Source organism: Otolemur garnettii, unplaced genomic scaffold, assembly GCF_000181295.1.
Source record: "Otolemur garnettii isolate 467f Iridium unplaced genomic scaffold, OtoGar3 scaffold00011, whole genome shotgun sequence".
Lineage (NCBI taxonomy): Eukaryota > Metazoa > Chordata > Mammalia > Primates > Galagidae > Otolemur > Otolemur garnettii.
Window position 1 is genome coordinate 3085758 of NW_003852406.1, and position 19277 is coordinate 3105034.

At 42.2% G+C, this 19277-nt stretch overlaps 1 protein-coding gene across 1 annotated transcript in view; it reads left to right on the forward strand.

Annotated features, from left to right (window-relative positions):
* Nucleotides 1-212: 212 nt before the first annotated feature.
* Nucleotides 213-19277, forward strand: part of SLC27A2 (solute carrier family 27 member 2) — a 48753-nt gene continuing 29688 nt past the window's right edge. The window contains exons 1-3 of the mRNA XM_012801783.2: nucleotides 213-924; nucleotides 12071-12280; nucleotides 17541-17699. Coding sequence (XP_012657237.1) covers nucleotides 447-924; nucleotides 12071-12280; nucleotides 17541-17699 — 847 coding nt within the window. The 5' untranslated portion in view covers nucleotides 213-446. The remainder of the gene's footprint in view (nucleotides 925-12070; nucleotides 12281-17540; nucleotides 17700-19277) is intronic.

Sequence of the window (19277 nt, forward strand, 5' to 3'; positions counted from 1 at the left end):
CTGCGGCTCCGAGAGGTAAAGACTTCGATCACAACGCAAGGGAGTCCAGACTTGACACCAGACCTCAGCGCTTGGGCAGAGCGGTACCCGAGACTACCCAGCGAGCTGCAGAGCCGCCTGGCCAGCCGGGGGAGGACCGCGGGGGCGGGCTGGGAGCGCAGGTGGCAGCGCCCCGCGAGGGGGCGGGCTCAGCCGGACGGTCCCGCCCGGAACCCGCGGCAGCCACACACCACTGCACCTGCCGGAGAGCCCGCGGCGGTGCTAGCATTGAGGCGCTTCGCTGACTCCCAGCTTTGCTGCGAACCCAGCGTCCCGCAGCCGTGCGCCCGCAGCCGTGCGCCCCGGCGCAGCCCGCCAGCCGTCCGCCCGGAGCCCGCCCCGCCGCCGCGCTGCACGCCCGAAGCGCGCCCTCTGCCCTCGCTGGGACAGAGGGACCCGCCACCGTCATGCTGCCGGTCATCTACACCGTCCTGGCGGGGGTGCTGCTCCTGCCGCTTCTGGTGAACCTCTGCTGCCCCTACTTCTTCCAGGACATAAGCTACTTCCTGAAGGTGGCCAGCGTGGCCCGGCGGGTGCGCAGCAACGGTCGGCGGCGGCCGGTGCTCACCGTCGTGGGGGCCTTTCTAGAGAAAGCGCGCCAGACTCCGCACAAGCCTTTCCTGCTCTTCGGCGATGAGACGCTCACCTACGCTCAGGCGGACCGACGCAGCAACCAGGTGGCCCGGGCGCTGCACGACCACCTCGGCCTGCGCCAGGGAGACTGCGTGGCGATCTTTATGGGTAATGAGCCGGCCTACGTGTGGCTGTGGCTGGGGCTGGCCAAGCTGGGCTGTGCCATGGCGTGCCTCAATTACAACATCCGCGCAAAGTCCCTGTTGCACTGCTTCCAGTGCTCCGGCGCGAAGGTGCTGCTGGCCTCTCCAGGTGAGCCCCCCGGACTGGGTCACCCTGGCACTGGGGCTGCTTCTCCCATTGACAGCCAGCCTTAGCCTGGGGGCAGGGGTCCGCTGCGAACAGGAGGTGTAGCAGGAGGGGTTGGCAACGTTTCCTTGACGCGCTAAGTTTTGATCATTTAGAACTACATGTTGTGGAAAATGATTACGTGCCGGGTTCTGTGTTAAGCAATATATGCACAGCGGTGCTTGTAATCCTCACAATTGGTGGAGTTTATTTTCGGACTTGTATAAATTAGACCACTGAGGCCTGGAGAGGTGCAGCTTCATGCCCAGTTCTCAGAGCTGCTGGATAGCCAGAGTTCTCTACCTCTAAAGTCCAAGCTTTTAACTGAGGCTTAAAATATTTGCGTTAGAATGCAGAGGGCCTTGAGTGTAAACTCTAATGGATCCAGCGGGACTGTTCTCGCCTCTGCTGTTCGATTGGCCCAGTGATCATGGAAAGGTCACGTCCCCTCTCTGTCCCTGGGTTTGTTCCTCTGTAAGGTGGCAGTCCTCGATATTGCTTCCAGCTCTCAAGTGCTATTAGTTTCTCTGGTTTCTCACTGCAGGAGGTGACCCCACCTGATCCCCAGAGAGAAAACTTTGGGGACCTGCTGCAGAGCCCGTGTGTGCCCCCATGGCATCCGTATCAACACTGACCCTTTCAGTACTATTCATGCACTGCTCTACCCCTTCATTTCATAGCTGGGGAAACTGAGACAAGCTAAACTGGCTGCTTAGTGTTACAGAAAGATGAAATATCCGTTCATTTGTGAGAAACCAAGCAGTTTACACGCCTGTTTCATATGGCATAAAATAAATGTCGAAAAAAAGTAGGCTTTGTATGAAAGTTTAAAAGCAGATCTTAAGACAAGTTTAAAGGCAGCGAAGTTCTTTGGAGATAATCTTTTAAAGAAATTTTTTAACAATTTCCAGTTGCCTGGGGAAATAGACAACTCCATCACTTAGTAACTGGGAGACTCTCTTAAACCTATTACTTTACCAGCTTACTTAGATGGAAATTATTAACATGGCGATCTTTGTACCACATCGGGAAGCATTTAAATTCTGTTTACCTCTTCAGTATCCCAAGCCTCCCAGAAAAGAGGTCACAAGGCTTGGAGTTTTATTCACAAAGAAGCTCAGAATTAAATGACTATACTAGAGTTTGACTTTGTAATAAAATCAGGCAACAATCCTCTGCTATAGGGCACTGTGTTTATGTGGATAGTATAATGAAATTCCTACATTCAAATCAAACTCAAACTAGACTTCCAGTGGACCTATGTTACTCTCCAGACAGTGAACTGACCTCTGAGACCTCTGAATGGAAAACATTTAGTTTTTCCAAATCACAGATACCTTTGTACATGAAACAGAATTACACTCTGTTCTACGCAGAGTCCAAAGTTGCATGTGTACTAAATATACCCATGTGGAAATGTGTGGAATTGACTGACTCATGGAATTCTTTAGGGTTGGAAGTGATCTTAGGTATCCTATAATCCTCTAACTTTAACGAATGTGTTATACTTTTAAAAAAATGGGATAATATGAATTAATTGCCCAGAGTCTTACAACAGGTAGTTAGTTAACAGAAAAGTAGAGATAACCCCAGATTTTTTTCTCACTTGTGGGGCACTTTTTATTCTGTCACCCTTTATGAACATGGTACATAAAGGTGAGTTTGATTCTGTACTTTAAATTTCAGTTGCAGTGTTTGTGGGCTAGCAAGCACTCCTGAGCTCCAACTGTCTGTCAAATTCTAGAGTATACGTAAAGAACCAGCACAGTGGCTTTTATCATGAGGACTGATCGAGTTGTCATGATTTGGGGGGACTCTTTGTAAAGCTTGCCAGGGCTTAGTCCTATCACAAATTTTTCCAAGTATTCCTTCTGAATTTACTATATTTACAGAAAGTTGAGACTCACAACCACATCCCTGAGTCAAACAAAAGTGCTGTCTCCCAGAACATATGGTTTGTTGGACATTTTCCATGGCTGGGTGCAAGTAATCACATGGAAAAATTGTCTTTGACCATACGAACTTATATCTGTGTTGTAGTTGATTAAAGCTGTCTGGCTGGGCCAATGGTTTTTCACACAACTTCCCAAACACAGAATATGGGTAAAGCAGGAAAGCATGTTTAATTTCACACAACACAGGAAATATTTCATAAAAAAAATCCAAAGACACCGTAAATAGTACATTTGCTCTGGTTCCATTTATACTCGCATTAAGATCATTGTTAAAGTAGCTCTTCTACTGGAAAGATAACCCAGGTCTCTGAGGGCCCCTTCATTAGCGTACTGGTCAGGTCTACACAGCGTGGCTCAACATAATCATGCCCAGTTCCCACGGTGTAGGTAATACTCTTGTACGTGGCTTTAGTAACAGTTGAAGATACTCTCTATTACAAGCCTGAGACCCAGAGAATATCTGGATAAAGGGCAAAATGTTCCAAGTTACCTTTGACCTGGTTTTGCAAGGGTACGAAAGAATAAAATTGGACCTTCTTTAAACAGTGTGATAAAGGAAAATGCTTTCAATGTCTTTCAAAGATATTGCACCATTGAAAACTCTAAAACAGGAAAACTTCACTATAAAACCAGCACTGGGACCAAGGATAACTCTTGCCATACAAACTTTTGAGCTTAGGAATCCCATCAAGATACAAGCTAGTTGCCATGATGGGATGGAGGAATAGGAAGATGAATTAGTTCAAGGATTTTACAGTCCAGTAAAAGAATTAAACTACATACACAAATGATTATGAAGCCCAACAGAATGTGCTAAGTATGCTTGGAGAGCTACAAATTGCTGTGGGAAAGTGGGAAGAGGGCAAAAGAAACATAACTGGGGGCACTGACAATTGAGCTGGACAAGTCCAGTTATGGGGGGCATTCCAGGCAAAAGGAGCACCAGAGGCAGTTTTGCTCAGGTCCACACGATGCTTCATGGAAGAGTTTACTGTAATAGCAGGTGAAATGTAAATGATGGTCATTTTTTAAAAGCCATTTCCTGGAGGGACTCTCAGAGAGAGAAAATAGAGACTCAGAGAATCCAAAGAAAAGCCAGCAGCAATGGCCTCACTTCTACATAAGAAGATAATTTTCTAATGCCAACCTTAGTCCAGAATCAAGGATAGAGATAAACTAGTATCCACTCTTCTTACCTCTCTGGGGTACCTAAGGAATAACTTAGATGAGTTGTTTCCATGCACTTTATTTAGAATTCTTTCCTATATATTCAAATAATGCCATAGTATACCTAGCAGATAGCAGGCACTCAATAAATGTTCATTGAATTAATGAGTTTCACCATTCTGGTTGGTTGTAACAGGCTTTCTTCCCTAACGCATAAGAACCATTGGGTTGGGCATGAAAGCATGAAAAATAATGTAGCAAAATCAAATACAGCCTGATGTGAGAATATCCATTTAAGCTTAATCTCCCCCAAGCCCAGCATTACCCTGTCACAGATTTGCTTACCTTCCAGAATTCCTCCTATCTGTCACAGTGTCCAGCACTCTGGCTGTGAACCATAGGAGAGATGCGCTCTCCTTGGGTCTTAATGTAGACAGGGAGGAGGTGATGAGCCCAGAATGGACTGGAAGGGATTAGTGTATAGGACGGTGGAAAACTTTCTCCAAAGACGGAAACTCAGACACCAAATGAGTAATATATTCAAGGGCTTGGGTTCCCAACCTGGTAACCCAAGGTGTGAATGGAGAACTAGTTGAAAGACATTTTCTAATTTTTTTTTCTTTCCCTGCTTATCACTAAAAGTTAGAGGAGAAGTGGTCGTACATTTCCATTCAAGACCAAACTGACACTTTGCTAACAAAGGTGGGAATGGAGTTCATTTTCTTTGGAAATAAGAAGAGAATGAAGAGGTGAAAACAAAATAAACCCTGAATCAGCTGTTAATGTTATTGAATCTGAAGAAGTAGAGAATTCAGATTATTCGGCATAGAGAGTGTAAGTGGATTGTTTTTGAAAAGGACCGCCCCACAGCCTCTAAGAAATAGGGAAGTAAAATAGTTGGTAGACAGGTGACGTGGTTGCTTATGGACATCAAATGATAACAATTACATAAGGCCTGGCGTGACCTGGTAACCTCGTGATAAGGATTAACCTTTGATTGAGGGCTATTTAGAAAGCAAGAGTTCACATAAGCAGAACTTTAACTGAAAGAAATGAAAGGAAAAATAACATCAAGTGAATTATTAATTACATGAGTGTAAGATGAAGATGTGTTTCCCTGTTAAATTTTTACTTATTCCTGGTGGAACTTAACTTTTATTAAACATCTCTCTGGACCGGGTGCAGTGGCTCACGCCTGTAATGCCAGCACTCTAGGAGGCTAAGGTGGGTGGATTGCCTGAGCTCATGAGTTCGAGACCAGCCTGGTTGTGGCGGGCACCTGTAGTCTCACCTACTCAGGAGGCAAGGGCTAATAATGGGAGGTAGGAATCCCAGAAGCCCAGTATCATTCTTTTCATTTTGTTTATGACCTTTCATACATTGGCTTACTGAGCCTTGGTTCTCAGAGTGAGACCCCAACTCTATAAATAGCCGGGCACTGTGGCAGGTGCCTGTAGTCCCAGCTACTCAGGAGGCTGAGACAAGAGAATTGCTTAAGCCCAGGAGTTTGAGGTTGCTGTGAGCTATGACACCACAGCACTCTACCGAGGGCGACAAAGTAAGACTGTCTCAGAAATAAATAAATAAACACCTCTCTGACTTCAGGGTGATTTGTTTTGTATGGGAAGAAGAACATGTGTATGTCTCTTTTATACATCAAATTGCTGCACAAAATACTGCCATTCAGACTGCCGGTGACAGATGTAAAATCACAGTAACACACGGCATTTCAAGAATTATTTTCAGACTGTCTCCAGGGCCTGTGTTAGCACCAGTTTGTGTCTCAGTTGCTTTTCTGAATGAAAAAAAGGAGAGAAGCCTTCAGTCCTGACATGTTCATGAAGCAACAACTTCACATTCATCCTGAAACTGTCACCAGAGCACATTTCCTTTGACTGCCTCCTTTGCAGATCTTACCTTATGGTAAACACGTGTGGGGTGTTTTGTTTAACTAACTTAGTCAGTTACCCTTTGAATGAGCAATGTAGTAAAGTGAATGTTTTTCTAGTTAGAAAGCGTAGGTTTCGTCAGTAGCACCTCAATACCTTGGTGGTGAAGACTAATGCAGCACCCACCCCGCTCCCTGCTTTCCAGGAATGGGCCTATTCGCTCAGAAATTTCTCTTCTTCCTTGTTTTCAAAAAAAAAGGAGGGGAGTGACTTAGTTTGCTACTTTGATTTTATTTTTTAATGTTCTTTGAACAAGGAGCTGCGGAGCAAAAGGAGTTAATGTAATCACTCGATTTTCTGTCACCCAAGTGTGTCTTGCTTTCTCTGAGGGTTTATTTCACTCCTCGGTTTAGAACTAGATTAATGGGGAACTGATAGATCTACTTGCACCCTTCAGGTAACTTTCTATGACTACAATTTCTCCTAACCAAGCTTTGATTTTTTTTTTTTTTTTTTTTGAGACAGAGTCTCACTCTGTCCCCCTGGATAGAGTGCTCTGGCGTCATAGCTCACAGCAACCTCAAACACTTGGGCTCAAGTGCTCCTCCTGCCCTTGCCTTCTGCGTAGCTGAGACTACAGGCGCCCACCACAATGGCTGGCTTTAGTTTTTCTGTTTCTAATAGAGACGGAATCTTGCTCTTGCTCAGTCTAGTCTTTAAGTCCTGAATGCAAGCAATCCACCTGCCTCCGCCCCCCGGAGTCCTAGGATGACAGACATGAGCCACTGTGCCTGACCATAACCAAGGTTTTAATAGAGCTTCAGGTTATGTTCCTTATCAAGAAAATGAACAAAAGATTATCCTTCATAAATGAACAAAGATTTATCATTCTTTAAAAGCATATCCACATGCTTTAAAAAGCCCTGAACAGAAGGCCAACAGACAGCCTCTCAAAAAATAAGGCACTTTACCAAACCCTAACCTGAATGGCTAGTACTGGGAGGTAGAAATCCCAGAAGCCCAGTATCATTCTTTTCATTTTGTTCATGACCTTTCATATATTGGCTTACTGAGCCTTACTTCTCATTTGTAGAAACTGGGTTCCTGGTGGTGGTGTGAAAATTATGCGAAATTATTTATGTAAAGCTACTGTATAAACTGTACTATGAAAATTTCACATCTTTGTTATTATTAAGGAGAGGGGTGGGAGGAGGCTATGATGCACTGCCCAGATCCCTCTTTAGGACGGAGGGACTTACCCCCTACTGAGAGTTCTCAGCTGAAACCCTTTCCAGGACTTGTCCTTGATGGAAGAAAGCTGTTTGCTCAAGGTCAAGCACCACCAACATAACCTGAGTCCATTGACTGGTTGATGGGTGGGTGTAAAGGCACAGCCCACCTCCTTTAATTTAGATCAGCCCTGGGCCCTGGGTCATCCCAGGTCCAAAGTCCCCCTACTGTCAGAGGATCCCTTAAGGGAGACCCCTGTTGTGACAGCATCACAGTTCACCTTTCCCTCTCCCAAGCTACTTCCCTTGCAGCCTCTCAGGTCCTGTTCCCAGGAGCACTGAACACACATCTCAGAGGCTCAGAAAACCCAACCTTCTTTTCACAAAAAGGATTATTGGAGCTTGTGTGTGTCCTGGTTGATTGGCAAATCAGATGAGCAGGCTTTTTTTTTTTTAATTGAGACAAAGTCTCACTTTGTGCCCCTTTGTGGTATCATAGCTCGCAGCAACCACAAACTCCTGGGCTCGAAAAATTCTCTTGCCTCAGCCTCCCAGGTAGCTGGGACTACAGGTGCCCACCACAACTTCCGGCTGTTTTGTTGTTGTTGTTGCTTATCAGGCCTGGGCCAGGTTCAAACCCAGCAGCCCTGGAGCATGTGGCTGGTACTCTAACCACTGAACTATGGGTGCCCCAGATGAGCAAGCTTTACAATAAGAATTACAAAAGGAAAAAAACTATAAAACTATAAAAAACAACATGAAGGAGAAAACACGTAGACCCAATCATACCTATAAAAAGACTCCAAAATGGCCAGCGCGATGGGCTCACACCTGTAATCTCAGCACTTGGGAGGCCGAGGCGGGTAGATTGCCTGAGCTTACAGGTTTCAAACATGCCTGAGCCAGAGTGAGACCTCGTCTCTAAAAATAGCTGGGTGTTGTGGCAGGTGCCTGTAGTCCCAGTTAGTTGGGAGGCTGAGGCAAGAGTTAGAGGTTGCTCTGAGCTATGACACCACAACACTCTACCCAGGACAACAAAGTAAAACTCTGTCTAAAAAAAAAAAAAGAAGACTGAAGAAAGATATTAAATATCAACTAGACAGTTGACAAGCAGCATTCACATCCAGAATTGCCTTTCAAATTTCAGTTTTTATATCAACTTCTTTAACTTAAGGAATGAAAGGCTGCCGTAGTGTGTCTTAACGTGGTTGGCAACCACTGGAACCTGTAGTCTGCCCGAATAACAAATTCTACACCAACCGACTAGAAGATAAGGAGGGGAATCATGTTGGGAGGGGCCCTTCTGATGAGAGGACTTCTGTAAAAGGTCATGGATCACAAACTAAATGCCTGCAGAAGGCCAACTGGGAACACAAATGAAATAATCGCCATGCGAAGTTGCTTGAACTATGCTCAAGTGTGATGCCTACTTAATTTCATTTCCTTTGATTTTTATTGCTACTATTATTAATTTTCGATGCATAACAAATACTTGAGTACATTTTTCTTTTAAAAATTTTCAGAAAACTGTAAAGTTCCTTCTGACCTACCATATTGCTTTTATTTTATTTATTTTTTTTTTTTATTGAGACAGAGTTGCATGGAGTCATAGCTCACAGCAACCTCCAACTTTTGGGCTCAAGCCATTCTCTTGCCTCAGCCTCCTAAGTAGCTGACTCCAGGCACCCACCACAATGTTTGGCTATTTTGTTGTTGTTGTTGATTTGTTTAGCCAGCCCAGGCCGGGTTTGAGCCCACCCCCACCAATAGCATGTGGCCGGCACCCTAATCACTGAGCTACAGATGCCCCCCATATTGCTTGTATTAAGACTGTTACCTACATGTTACTTCCAGTTTAAAAAAAAGACTGTACCAAGTCCTGTCTATTCTGCCTCCCACATATCTCTTAAGTACATCCATTTCTCTCCACCCACTGCTGCTATCATAATGGAGACAAGCTACATCTACCAGTTGGTTTCCCCAGCACCAGCCTCGCCCCCTCCCATACACCTGCCTGATGTGAGCCAGGCCCCCAGAGACCTGGTCTCTACCTATTCTCCCAATCTCATTCCCCTCCCGCTCCACCTTCTGGTCAGCTTTCGTGTTGTCAGGGGGTTTACAGGACTGATTCTCGCTGCCAGACCCAGGCTCACTCAGGGTCAGTTGATCTTCGTTTTGCCAAGTCCTGCTCATCTTTCCCATCCCAGTTGAGTGCCTCCTCTGGGTAGTTTGTCCTTGGGCACTCCCCCACCCTTGTGCTCCCCAAACATCTTCTCTTTCCCCTATTACAGTGATTTTCAGCCTGTGTGCCGTGGCACATCCAGTGTGCCATCACCGGATCTTAGGTGTGCTGTGAAAATTTTTAAAGATCATTAATTAAATTATTTTCAAAAGAAATTTAAAGCTCAGTAAGTAAATTTTTTTAACTCTTTTTTTTTAATCAACGTAAGTGTGCTGCAAAAGTTTAGCTCTCGGTTCAAATGAAAAACATTGCCCTATTGTGACACTTTAAAGTGCTTTTTTGTTGTTGTTTCCTTCACTGTTAATCGTAGGCTCTAGGAACACAGGGACCGTGTCTATTTTGTTCACTGTTGTACCCAGTGCTTAGAACCTCACCTGGCACATAGGGAGCACTCTTTAAATAGAGGTTGAATTAATGTTGGGAGGGAAGAAAATTGAGGAGTCCAGATAGGTTTTTTTTTGGAGGCAGAGTCACACTCTGTTGCCGGGGCAGAGTACCAGTGTCATCATAGCTCACAGCAACTTCAAACTCTTGGGCTTGAATGGTCCTCTTCCCTCAGCTTCCTGAGGAGCTGGGACTACAGGCACCTGCGACCACGTCTGACTAGTTTTTCTGTTTTTAGTGGAAATGGGGTCTTACTCTTGCTCAGGCTGGTCTCAAACTCGTGAGCTCAAGCAATCCACCTACCTCAGCCTCCCAGACTTCTAGGATTATAGGCGTGAGCCACTGCCCAGCTGAGTCCAGGTAGTTTTTTTGTTTGTTTTGAGACAGAATCTCAACTGTCGGAAGTGGGGATTAAAATTAATATGCCAAGTCTCTTTTATCTCCTTCATGAGAGGGACCTACTTCCAACTTTCTTTGGAAGTGCTCTAAACCTTCTCTTTGTTCTTCCTAAATAAAATTTCTCCTCTGTGTAACACGGGAAAAAAAAACAATAGGCCAAGAAAGAACAGGAAATGCACATTTTTGGGTGATAGAAGGTGATTGTCAAAACAGCTAAAAAATTAAAAGTGATTGCCTCTAGGCAGTAGCTTTACATGTAAGGAGAACTGTGATAAGGGCTTGTTGAATTTTATTATAAACCCTTTTGTACTATTTGATTTATTTTTACCAGGGGCATGAGTCTTTGGGTTTAAATGTTTTAAAATTTTTGATGCATCTACTCCAGTGATATTTATTAACTTGATGGAGATATCACACTCAAACATCTGAAAACAAAGCATTTGAGATGAATTAGATATAGCCTCTCCAAGGTAATTCCCTGAAATACTGAGTCATCTTCCTATTAAGAATGAGTATATTCACTTTAGTTATCTCAAGACAAGTAAACTTAAAAGCCATCTCACTTTACAGCTTAAGGGCACAAAAATTCAGGTAGCACACATGAAATGTGATTTGCATATTACATAAGTGGCTTTAACATTTTTGACTTCAACCCAGTAAGAAATCCATTTGTGTGTGACCCAGTACCCAAACACCCCCATCACTGAAACAAAACTTTTGAAAAACAATGTTTACCTCTTCCGGTGTGTGATGTGCTCTAAAATTTGTTTCATTCGCATTTAATTTTTTAAAATATTGCTTACTTTAAATGATTTTAACAATCTACTACTATATTGTGACCCACAGATTAAAAAACACTGTTCTAAATTAATCAGACCAGAGAATATACTTAGGAAACTTAGCTTGTTTCTCAGATCAGCTAAAACTTGCTAGAATACTACTTATTGTTGAAGTTTTAAAAAACGTTTATTGGCGGGTGGCACCTGTGGCTCAAAGGAGTAGAGCACCAACCCCATATGCCGGAGGTGGCAGGTTCAAACTCAGCCCCAGCCAAAAACTGCACACACACACAAAAAAAAAGTTTATTGGCTCACGCCCATAGCACAGTGGTTAAGGCATCAACCACATACACCAAGGCTGGTGGGTTCAAACCCAGCCCCAGCCAGCTAAACAACAATGACAACTGCAACAAAAAAAATAGGCAGGCACTGTGGAAGGTGCCTGTAGTCTCAGCTACTTGGGAGGCTGAGGCAAGAGAATCGCTTAAGCCCAAGAGTTGGCGGTTGCTGTGAGCTGTGATGCCACAGCACTTTAGGGCGAGATAGTGAGACACTGCCTTAAAAAAAAAAAAAGTTATGTAAAGCTGGCTTCTATCATCTTTGTTAATTAGCATGACTCCCTTCTTTTCATTTCTCTTTTCCTTCCTTAGCATTTTTTCTCTCTTTTTTTTTCATCACTGGTCCTGTGGGAATATAAGCAATAGCTAAATTCATTTCTGGAGAACTTTTAGATACATATATCAGTTATACACATATATTTCTTGGGTTTTCCCTTGTGTCCATTGGTTTGTACTTGCTGTAAGAAATACAGATTTCACCCAGCCATCTGCTGTGCTTGTGAAGCTGTGAAAACCCAACTGTCCATCAAGTATTGGAATCTTGTGATTTCCTTTTCAAATGTAGCAAATTGTATTTGCATAACGATAGGCATCACCTGTGCGGCTACCCGTTTTAACCAAAAAAAAAAAAGCTAAAACAAAATTTCAATAAATCTTACTAAAATACTAATACCATGTAGAGCTTTAATGGACTAATTTAGTTTATTTGGATTTTTTCTCTTATTAAGAACTACAAGCGGCTGTTGAAGAGGTATTGCCAACCCTGAAAAAAGATGATGTGTCCATCTATTATGTGAGCAGAACTTCTAACACAGACGGGATCGACTCCTTCCTGGACAAAGTGGATGAAGTGTCAGCTGAACCTGTCCCAGAGGCCTGGAGGTCCGAAGTCACTTTTTCCACTCCTGCCTTATACATTTATACCTCCGGAACCACAGGTAAAAATAAAGAGAGTATGCTCAAAGAAACAGACCTATGCCAAAGGAGTAGATTTTGGCATAGTTTTTTAAATCTTCTCTTTCTTTGGCAAAACTTATCAGGTAACTAATGCCTCAGAGGATTTAGCTCTTTGCCTGTGGGAACTGATCTTATTTCATAGCATATGATCCCATTTGGATTTCTCAAAGCAATTCGTATTGTCCCTCAGTTGGTATAGAATAGGTAAAGAAGTTAACCAAAAACTACAAAAACAGTTATGACAGATGAGAATTGACACCAAATGGGTTGCTGAAATTTTTTTAATGATTGTTATATTTTGATTATATTACATACAGAGTCCATACATAATGTATAATGAATTATAAATAGAATACTAGAGAAGGCCAGTGGACAATAAGGGATTATGTTTATATAAATGTTTCCCTTACTGTCTTCCTATGCAACACTGGCTTGAAGCTGTTTGGTGCTATGGAGGTAGGATGGCCCCAGCATAAGGCCTGCAATACAGTATTTCATCAGATTCTAGGAGCCCTTCAACTGTAAGCCGCACCATCATGTTATATTATGAGCCTCTGAAAAGAACACTGCCAGTTAAGAGCATTATTGGAACACTCTTAAATGGAATGAACCACATTAAGGGTAGCATATACTAGATATTCTTCAAGGAGCTTTACAGCAGTTATACAGTTCTTCCACCATCCTCGAGATGGGTATTATTCTTACTCCCGTTTCACAGATTCAGGAAATGATACTTGAAGAGGTTAAGAACTTCCCAAGGAAGAGGTGGAAGTGTCAGGTTTCACCTGATAGGCTGATTATGGACAGCTCAGATAATGGACAGCTCCACCCCAGTGCATCCTAGCTTATTCACATAACAGATATTTAGTGTCTGCCTGCTATAGGCCAGGAAAAAACTAAACATAATAATAGAAAGACTGAGGGATCTATTTAAAAGAAGGGCAGGAGCTGCATCGTTTGTTTATCCAAAGTTATATATTATCACGCCAATAGGAAGATGGGAAGATACAATTAACTAACTGCTTAGACTGCATACAGATACTACCTTAATACATGGGACTTTTATCCTCTTTCATTTTAAGATTTTTTTAATTTTTATGTATTTATTTATTTTACTCTTTCTTATTTTTTTATTTTTTCTCTTTTTTAATTTTTTTGTTTTTATTAAATCATAACTGTGTACAATGATGCATTTATGGGGTTCAGTGTACTGATTTGATATGCATTGTGAAATGCTTACATTGAACTTAACACATCCATCACAATTATACTCTTTTCTTAATAGTTTTGAAATGTACCATTGTGTCATGTCATGCACATTAGGTGAGGTTCCCTCAAATACCCTCCCTCCTCCCCCCTCCCCCCTCATCTCCCCCTCTCTCCTCTTCCCTTCTGCTTTCTGGACTATAGTTATGTTTTACCATTCTTGTGAATGTACAGGTGATTATATATTGATTTCATAGTAGTACTGATTTGGTGAGGTTCCCCCAAATACCCTCCCTCCTCCCTCCCCATTTCCCCTCTCTCTCCTCTTCTACTTTCTGGACTATAGTTATATTTTACCATTCTTATGAATGTATAGGTGATTATATATTGATGTCATACTATTTCATAGTAGTACAGTAGTACTGATTATATATTGATTTCATAGTTCATAGGGAACGTTGGATACTTTTTTTCCATTCTTGAGATACTTTACTAAGAAGAATATGTCCCAGCTCCATCCAGGTAAACATAAAAGATATAAAGTCTCGGCTCGGCGCCTATAGCTCAACCGGCTAAGGCGCCAGCCACGTACACCTAAGGTGGTGGGTTCAAATCCCCAGCCCGGACCCGCCAAACAACAATGATGGCTGCAACCAAAAAGTAGCCGGGCGTTGTGGCGGGCGCCTGTGGTCCCAGCTACTTGGGAGGCAGAGGCAAGAGACTCGCTTGAGCCCAGGAGTTGGAGGTTGCTGTGAGCTGTAATGCCATGGCACGCTACCCAGGGGGACAGCTTGAGGCTCTGTCTCAAAAAAAAAAAAAAAAGATATAAAGTCTCCATCTTTATTTATGGCTGCATAGTATTCCATGGTGTACATATACCACAATTTGTTAATCCATTCATGGGTAAATAGGCACTTGGGCTATTTCCATATCTTGGCAATTATGAATTGGGCTGCAATAAACATTCTGGTGCAAATGTCTTTGTTATAAAATGATTTTGGATCATATGGGTATATACTTAGTGGAGGAAATGCAGGATCTAATGGTAGGTCTACTTTTAGTTCCTTGAGTGTTCTCCAAACTTCTTTCCAAAAAGATCGTATTAGCCTGCATGCCCACCAGCAGTATAGAAGTGTTCCCTTCTCTCCTCACCTACACCAACATCTGTAGTTTGGGGAATTTTTGGTGTGGGCTAATCTTACTTAGATATCTCAAAGTGGTTTTGATTTGCTTATCCTCATTTCTTAATAGAATGGTAGAATTAAATTGATTCAGGAAATAGATAAGATAAAGCACGCTCTTTGTCAGTGATGGGGAGTTCAGTTTTAGTATTATATAGACAAAGTACGGAACTACTTTATAATGTACATTTTGGCAACCAACTATAAAACCCATTTTAGGGAGAAAAAAAGAATGAACACTCTGATTTAATCTCATAATTCAAAATGTATATTTAATGAGAAGACAACTGGATTAGTGTTTATTTTACTTTTTTCCTTTCTCTGAATAAATTATTTGCCAAATTTACTCTTGTAAATTTTTTTTTTTTTTTTGGAGTTTTTGGCTGGGACTGGGTTTGAACCTGCCACCTCTGGCATATGAGGCTGGCACCCTACTCCTTTGAGCCATAGGTGCAGCTCAAATTTTTTTTATTTCAAATTAATATATGGGTACAAATTCAAGTTGTAGTTGAGCTCTTCACCCAGGGGGTCTTGTAAATGTTAATTAAAAGAACTCAAATTTAAGTACCTGGGAAACAAAATGCTCCTCAAAGGAAATCATTAACACAAAATTGTATAATAATAATTAGCAAATATTCTTATTTCTTCATTAATACCAGATCTTAATATAGGAAAGTTCTAAATCTCTTTCAACAAAGGTGGGCATTTCTTTTTTTTTTTTTTTTGAGACAGAGTCTCATTTTGTCGCCCTCGGTAGAGGGCCATGGCATCATAGTTCACAGCAACTTTTGGGCTTAAGCAATTCTCTTGCCTCAGCCTCCCCAAGTAACTGGGACTACAGGCGCCCACCACAATGCCCAGCTGTTTCTTTGTTGCAGTTCTTTAGCAGGCCCTGACCGGGTTCAAACCTGTCACCCTCGGTGTATGTGGCTGGGGCTGTAACCAGTGTGTTGTGCCAAGCCAAAGATGGGCATTTCTTTTTTAAAAATATGATTCAGAGCTTTCACTATGTGGACGATTCTTTTCCATTGTGGATACAATTGATTTATTGGTGCTTTCTTCTATTTCTTAATATTAATGTAGAATAGGGCATGAATACTAGCCCATTGTCACTGGCCCACTATCAAAGAAAACGAATTTTGAATTGTGTTTATAATGAGGGTAGTTTTTTGGCCATAGTTCTTTGCTTTATTACAAATTGTGCTATTTGGGCGGTATCTGGCAAAGCTACCATCAAGTATTGAAAAATGTGAGTCTGCAGAGACCTGCCTTCCTCTTCCCAAAGCCTACTTACCCATTTAGGTTTTAAACTCTTAGCCCTCTTAGCAGTAACTTCACACCCTTCCCAACTGAACTGATCTTCCATGGAAAATAATACAAGCATAGACTTTCAGTAGAAAATCTTATAAAAATTTATGTAAATTATGGTTAAGAGAATGCAAATGCATAAAACTACACTAAGGCTGGTCACCCATTGCTCAGTGGTTAGGGCACTGGCCACATGCACCAGGGCTGGTGGGTTTGGATCCAGCCCAGGCCTGTTAAACAAACAAACAAAAAAGTAGCTGGGCACTGTGGTGGGCGCCTGTAGTCCCAGTTACTTGGGAGGCTGAGGCAAGAGAATCACTTAAGCCCAAGAGTTTGAGGTTACTGTGAGCTGTGATACCTCGGCACTCTACCAAAGGGGACAAAAGTGAAACTCTGTCTCAAAAAATATATACACTGAGATACCATTTTGCCCCTTTTAAACTGGCAAAAAAAAATCCCACATTTGAGAGCACACATTGGCAGAGCTATGAGGAAGTGGGCACACTTATGTAATACTGATAGGAGGGGGAATAAAGATAGCCTTGTAACTGGCAATGCGGCAGTTACCCATCAGAATTACAAAGACATGTCTTTTGACTCACAATCTCCCTTCAGCAAATTTATGCCAGAGATGTAGTGTCACTTACAGTGTGAATTGCCATATGGACAAAGTTGTTCACCACAACATCATTTGTAATAGCAGATGGTGTGAATGAGTTGTAGTATACTCATACAAAGGATGGGAGGCAGCTGAGAAAGAAAGAGAGAATAAATAAATAAATAAATAAGGGAAAACTTTATGTACAAACAGGGATAGATCTCCAAGAAACATGGTTAAGTGTTGAGAGGAAAAAAACATGTGGAATCATGTGCATTTTTTTTTTAATGGCAAAGGCATGAACATAATGAACAAATGTTCCTGTTTGCATGCATTTGTAGAAAGAAATTCTAGAATGGTACATAAGAAATTAATAAAAGTGGTTATGAGGGAAGGTGATGGGATGAATTTAATCTGCCTGAATCTCAGCCTTCTCCTCTGTGGACTGGAGAGTGTAATTATAAACCTTAGAAATTTGTTATGAAAATTAAATGAAATTTTGAAAATGCCTTGCAAAATGGTAGACACAGAGCAGAAATTCAGAGGACATACATTCCTCTCGCCTCCTTTTCTCTTCAGATTACCACCATAATAATGTCTAACTCAGGAGTCAACAAACTACATCCTATAGGCCAAATAGTGTCACACCTGTTTTTGTCAATAAAACACAGCCACACTCCTTCCTTTATGTATGTGTATGGCTGCTCTCAGCCACAAAGCAGGGTTGAGTCATTGCATCAGAGACTATATGACCCACAAAGCCTAAAACACTTAACTCTTTGGTCCTTTACAGAAAAAAATTGCCAACTCCTGGTCTAACTCGTCATGGCCCTTCCCTGTACAGTTCTCTAAGCATGGGATGATGCATCTTCCTAAGCCAGATCTCTCTTCCAAACTGTAAATGGCCAGTGTTGGCTCACTCATGCCTTCTCTTGTATTTTTGCAAAGGTCTCCCAAAAGCTGCCGTGATCAATCATCACCGCATATGGTATGGAACTGGCCTTGCTATAGCAACCAGGATAAAGGCAGATGATGTCATCTATGTCACTTTGCCCTTGTACCACAGTGCTGCACTTTTGATTGGCCTACATGGATGTATCCTAACTGGTAAGCTCTTTCTCTCAACAAAGGAATCAGAAGCTAGTTCACGTTCCTATCTGCTCATAAGGAAAAGTGATACCAAATTTAGCTACTTTCCTGTTGGCTAGGAAGTAGTGTTTAATTTTGCATTAATAACAAGGCTATTCGACTTACACATTGCAAGCAAGTATCTAAAATATTTATATTTTCTCATGCCTGCTTATCTAACAACACATGGGTCACTACAAAAGTTTTGAGACAGACTGTTCTATGATCTATTATTTTACTTCCAAGAAACACAGTTGACGGCATCCTTTCTGATTGACCGTGCACATTTCAACTTGCTTGGCTCATCAGTGTTGCTGGAAGGGCTTCATTTGTTTCTATACACATGGATTTTACATTTCTTGACTTTTGCGTACCTCAGAACTTTCATAATGACCCACATATAATGCTATAAATTGTTCAGCATCTCAAGAAAGAAGCTCCTGGGCAGTGCCCATAGCGCAGTGGGTAACGCGCTGGCCACATACACCAAGGCTGGCGGGTTCAAACTCGGCCTGGGCCAATTAAAACAACAAAGACAACTGCAACAACAACAAAAAGAAATAGCCAGGCATTGTGGCAGACACCTGTAGTCCCAGCTACTTGGGAGGCTGAGGCAAGAGAATCGTTTAAACCAAGAATTTGAGGTTCCTGTGAGCTGTGACGCCACAGCACTCTACCAAGGGTGACATAGTGAGACTGTCTCAAAAAAAAAAAAAAAGAAAGAAAGAAAAGAAAGAAGCTCCTTTAAAATATTTTAAGTCTTTATCTAGGTTAAGACGCTGGATTCTTAAATTCCATACATAATTCTCCTATGTCATTTCCATCCTCAGAAATTTGTACATTTCTGTACGTCAGCATCTGATTTAAAAGCTGTCCTCGTTCTTCTGATTTCTTCCCTATTCCCACAGCTCCCAGCTCTACTCAGAACACTTGCCTTGCCATTGCTTCTCCTTCCTTCTCAAACTTTATGACTCAAATTGACGTTCCACCCCTTCTTCCTTCTAATCGAATTTATGCCACTTTTACACATTAAGGCAAAGTCCAGTATCTCCCCCTTCCAAGAAAGTATCTGTAACTTTTTGACTAACCCAAAGACTGGCCTTTTTCTCCCATGTAGCATTTCATGTCAAATAATCATCTCTGTTTATATAATAATATGTACATAAACTTATATGTGTGTGTGTGTATGTTTGTCATGAGCTGAACCTTCATCTCCCCCAAAATCATATGTCGAAATCCTGCACCTGCTAATGTGATGGTATTAGCAAGCAGGGCCTTTGGGTGATGATTAGGTCATGAAGTTGGAGCTCTCAGGAGTGGGATTAATGACCTTAGAAGAAGAGATAGAAGAGATCTTTCCCATCGCTGCTGTCCTCCATGGGGGGACACAGGGAGATGACAGCAATCCCCAAACTAGGACGATTGCCCTCACCACACCCAGGATCCACTGGCACCTTGATCTTCAGCCCCAAGATCAATGAAAAATAAATGTCAGGTAAACCACTCAGTCTAGAGTATTTTTTAACAGCAGCTCAAACTAAGACTGTGTGTGTTTAT